At 37.0% G+C, this 4,476-nt stretch overlaps 1 protein-coding gene across 1 annotated transcript in view; it reads right to left on the minus strand.

Moving 5' to 3' along the window:
• Positions 1-2,077: 2,077 nt before the first annotated feature.
• Positions 2,078-4,476, minus strand: part of LOC101306133 — a 12,331-nt gene continuing 9,932 nt past the window's right edge. Inside the window, exons 2-4 of the mRNA XM_004298236.1 lie at positions 3,521-3,736; positions 2,871-2,963; positions 2,078-2,333 (exon numbers count right to left, since the gene is read on the minus strand). Of these exons, the coding sequence (XP_004298284.1) occupies positions 2,300-2,333; positions 2,871-2,963; positions 3,521-3,736 (343 nt within the window). The 3' untranslated portion in view covers positions 2,078-2,299. The remainder of the gene's footprint in view (positions 2,334-2,870; positions 2,964-3,520; positions 3,737-4,476) is intronic.

The following is a 4,476-nucleotide window of genomic DNA, read 5'->3' on the forward strand; positions in this document are numbered from 1 at the left end:
CCCAAAGGACTCCAGCCGTGCATCTCTCTCCAATCCTGGACTTCGAATCTTGATGTGAAACTGACCCACCCCGCCACCAAAAACCTCATTGCCTGAGCGCAACTCATCATCTCCACCACCGTCGTCGCCAAGGTTGTCTACCGCGTACACGACTGGGAATCCTCTATCCACAGGGTACACGCTCTGCTGTCTCTGAGACCGATCAGAGAAACTCCAGGTTCTGGGATTAAAAAAAAAAAAAAAGGAGAAAGAACTGGAAGTCCGATGGGATCAATATAAGATTCACGTGTCACGGAGCTATTTCAGATCATTGGGGAAGAATTTGGAGATTCATATGTGAATGGGGTAGAGTGCGGTTTCATCGATTATTTAAATTGTTGTGGGATTTTTATGCCAGCCTGCTTGTATTCGTGATCAATTTGGTCTTTGTGCTATCATTGGTTTGTTTGACAATCAGTCTCTTATATATGCAAATGGCTTCAGTTCTATACCTCAATGTTGAGAGCATCAGATCATTAGCCATTTTGCCTAGAGTTGTAGGTGTTCTGTTTTGTTGGGGTTATTAAGTACAATGGGTATCACTGATCCTAGTGCATCTCTCTCTCATATAAGTAACGTTTTTTGAAGTTCATGGCCAGTTGATTGTGAAAATGATATTTCTGCTATTATTTTGAAGTATAAGAGGAGTGGAGATCAGGAAACGGGACTATATGAGTTTGCAGACGATTTATACATCTTGCATGAGTTGTTGTTTATGCATCTTTAGAACGCATAGGCTTATCATATGAGGAGTATCCACCTTTCATCGATTTTTGAATCAAGTCCAATTCAGTTCTTAATCTTGTGTTGTTTACTCAAATATCTGTGCATACCTGTTAGTGAGTTCACCTTGATTCCTACAAACTACTTGCTCTTTCATATCATTGCATATATGCGGGCAAGGTACATCTAATGTGATCAAGGTTCTAATCACTTGATGATTTAATCAAGCTACATGAATCTTCAGTCTCTGTTTCTGATAACATACTACAGGTTCCAAATAATTCAGAAGCCCAACAAAAGTCAGATGCAAGCTGTTGTCTGTCGGGCCATTCCATTTCAAGGTACTGCAAATCGAATAATCATATTAAGGACAAAGTTAAGGTTTCATTCACAAGCATCAATAGAACGTATGACATCGGGGCAGCCACCAAAAGGTTTAGCAAATAGTGAGGTGTTGATATGTGTTAATTTTTTTTTTTTTTCTTAGAATTGCTGGTTCGACACAAAATTGCAGAATAGATTGTTCATACTTGATGTAGATTGTTTGGTTGACATCATTTTTGTATCTGTCATCTACTATATATTAGTCTTTTTCATATGAGGTTACGTATATTCATAAGTTCCAGTAGTGGTCCCTAATGGATGTGTCAATCTACTAGATTTTCGTCGCCTGGAATACACATCTCCATTTCTTTTAAAGCAAAAGGTTTAGCAAACTCTCCAGACTCATACAATTAAATTCAGTGCAGCAAAAACCCATGGTTATGGTTGCTAGATGCATATTCTGCCCTTTAATGTTTTCTATAGACAACTTATCATATTGAACTCCCTTGTATTCCATCTCATTACCATCATTTTGTTTAAAAGCTGAAGGTTTGCGCAGTCTATCCATGCCTGTAAAACAAAATGAAAACAAAAATATATTAAGCCCTTTTAAAGCTTAATAAGACACTATCACAGACTAAGCATTGAATAGACTCTCCTACTAAAAGCTGCATAAATGAACGGCCTTCTTCATCGATCTGTTTCTAACAACTGGGTGGGGTAGGAGGACAGTGCATTAACCTGAAGTCTCCCACAAACATTACTATGTCACGAAAAGATCGTAGCTATTAACCTGAAGAGTCTAAACACAAGCTGATGAGAAAATCATACTATTGTACCATGCCACATGAGTTATGGTGATATAAGCTAAATGCTATCCATTTTATAACATCGACAATCACAAATACAACCTCAAACTTTAGGGTCATATGAAACATGCATATGAACAACTCACACACAACAGAGATATGTCTATATTATGCAAAGAAGAAAAAAAATAAGTACAGGTCATGTACCTTAGACTAGAAATGTGATAACATCCTGTGTAGTTAGGGATCTTTGTTCTCATCAAACTTCTTATGTTTCAAATCTAGGTGCATCTGCATAACAAAGTCATGGCATTGAAGAACCAACATGGAGCAACTTATAGTCTTGAGAAGCAGCTAATTTCAATAAACATAAATGGGATCGGACATTCAGCTACTTATTCCCTTCAAGACTTACTGAAATCATATGGGATTTGCCATCTACACACAACTAAAAGTGGTGGTAAATAGACCGTCTATGTACATAAGTTTAAGTAAATTTCAAAAATCCATTTCAGATGATTACAATGCTGAAAACATTGGGGATAGCTGTTGGACAAAAACACCAGATAATTACAATTTTGGAAGCTCGACTAATGTTAAGCCTTCATTTCGATAAGGATCTCTCTCTTTGCACCCAGAAATTAAAGGGAAAAAAAAAGGGGGGGGGGGGGGGGGGGGAGGTACAGACTTAATACGCATGTATGATACAAAGCATATAATTAAACTCCTAACTCTGAATAAGCATACAACAAAATGAGCAAACTTGATCAATACCATTTCTCTTTACTATTCTCTGTTCTTCAATTCATTTAATTCAAATGCAATGCAATGCTGCAAACAAATTGTATTGTATTGATTCCCCATAGAAAACACAAACACAGAAGCCTAGCTAATCAACTTGCAGTTATTTCGATGAACTACATGGTCAGATAAAATTACCAACATGAAAAGAAATAAAATCAAGAGCATATATACCTGCAAAAAAGGCCTTCCAACCCTTTTCGGCTCGTTCTTCTGGCTCTGTCCATCGTCCAAAAGTGTGCCTCGTCCCCAATAGAAAACCTAACCCTAAAAAAAAGAAAATAAGAAACTCAAATTCCAGTCATGAGTGTAATGACAAAGCTAATTGTTTTGAGTGTTTTGATTGCTTCCAGAAACTTGTCCTTGTAACTTTATTGAAGCCATTGTTCCTTTCTATTATTCTAATCTCAAATCTCAATATAAATCAGTTTCTCCAAACAAGCTTGAAAAGCTGGAGCACCCATGTTATGAAAAATCTCATTCAATGATGCAGACCACAGATATATACATGATGATGATTCATTGATTCATTAAACAAATGTGAAGCCATTTGTGGCATTTGATAAACTCATATACAGCACTGACTGAAGCATTTGATCGAACAGGTGGTGGGCATCTAAGCATTTTGATTCAACCATATTATCAAATAACACACCAAGACTAGTGGAATCAGTACAAGTAACACACAAAATTATCAATTAAATACCCACAGCATGATCTAGCAGCTTTCTGATAGCAAAAACCCATACCAAATTATCATCGAACTAAACTGATATAAAATTGAATCTAAACAAAAACCCAAACACCCAACAACTAATTCATACCTTAAACTCTTCAAATTGAGGAGAATCTTCTGAGGTGGAGAACTAGAGATGAATGGATAAATGGTTGAAAGAGGTGAAAGCTGCTCAGAGTACCCTCCCAAAAGGCAAAAGATGTGTCTGTCAGGTTCGGTTCTTCTTAGTTGGGTTGGGCGGGTTCGACCAGAAATGCTATGCTTACACACAAGGCTACCCCTCTTCCCGAAAGCTTCGCGGGGACTACTTTACGACGACGGACGACCCAAATGTAGGGGGTTTACTACACAAGGCCCCAGCAGAGGAAAAGCTTCATCCCAGCGAATAGAAGATGCTCTCCTCTTCTCTTCACTTTAGGTTTTAATCGGTGCAAATCGATCTGTTTCTAATAATTAAGTTAGGTTTTTCAAATTCTGTTTTTGTTTTTGATTATAATTTCTATATAAAAATTATGGAATTACATGCTACCTGGTAAACAAGTTACTAATATTAAATAATCTAAGCCGTTAGATATATTCAAAGTTTTATTATATCTAACAGTCAGAAATATTCAAAAGAGTTGATGCATACGTCAGAAATATTCAAAAGAGTTGATGCATGGTATACATTAACTCACCCTAGAATTTTTGTAATACCCCGAAAATTTGATATTAGTTTCTATTATTATTTGGGAGTTTTCGAGTTAGAAGTTAGTATGTTTTTAAGATTCGAAGAAAGAGCGGAAGTGTTCGGACGCGTAAATTTCCCAAAAGGGTTCTTTTTGTTTCTTTAAGGGTCATAGAGTTGACTTTTTATTCGTTGGGTTTCTCGAGAAACTTCCTTCACGAAAGTTGTAGAGCTTGGCGATACGAGTTCGTAGACATGCGGCACGCGTAAAACGGACTTCGTAGGAAAAAGTTTTGGTCAGCGGAAGTTTTGTGGTTTTCGAGATTGTTAGTATAATAGGAAAAGTTGGGGGTTTTTATTTTGGAACCCTAATAAAC

The sequence above is a fragment of the Fragaria vesca genome, linkage group LG4 (assembly GCF_000184155.1).
Source record: "Fragaria vesca subsp. vesca linkage group LG4, FraVesHawaii_1.0, whole genome shotgun sequence".
Taxonomy (NCBI): Eukaryota; Viridiplantae; Streptophyta; class Magnoliopsida; order Rosales; family Rosaceae; genus Fragaria; species Fragaria vesca.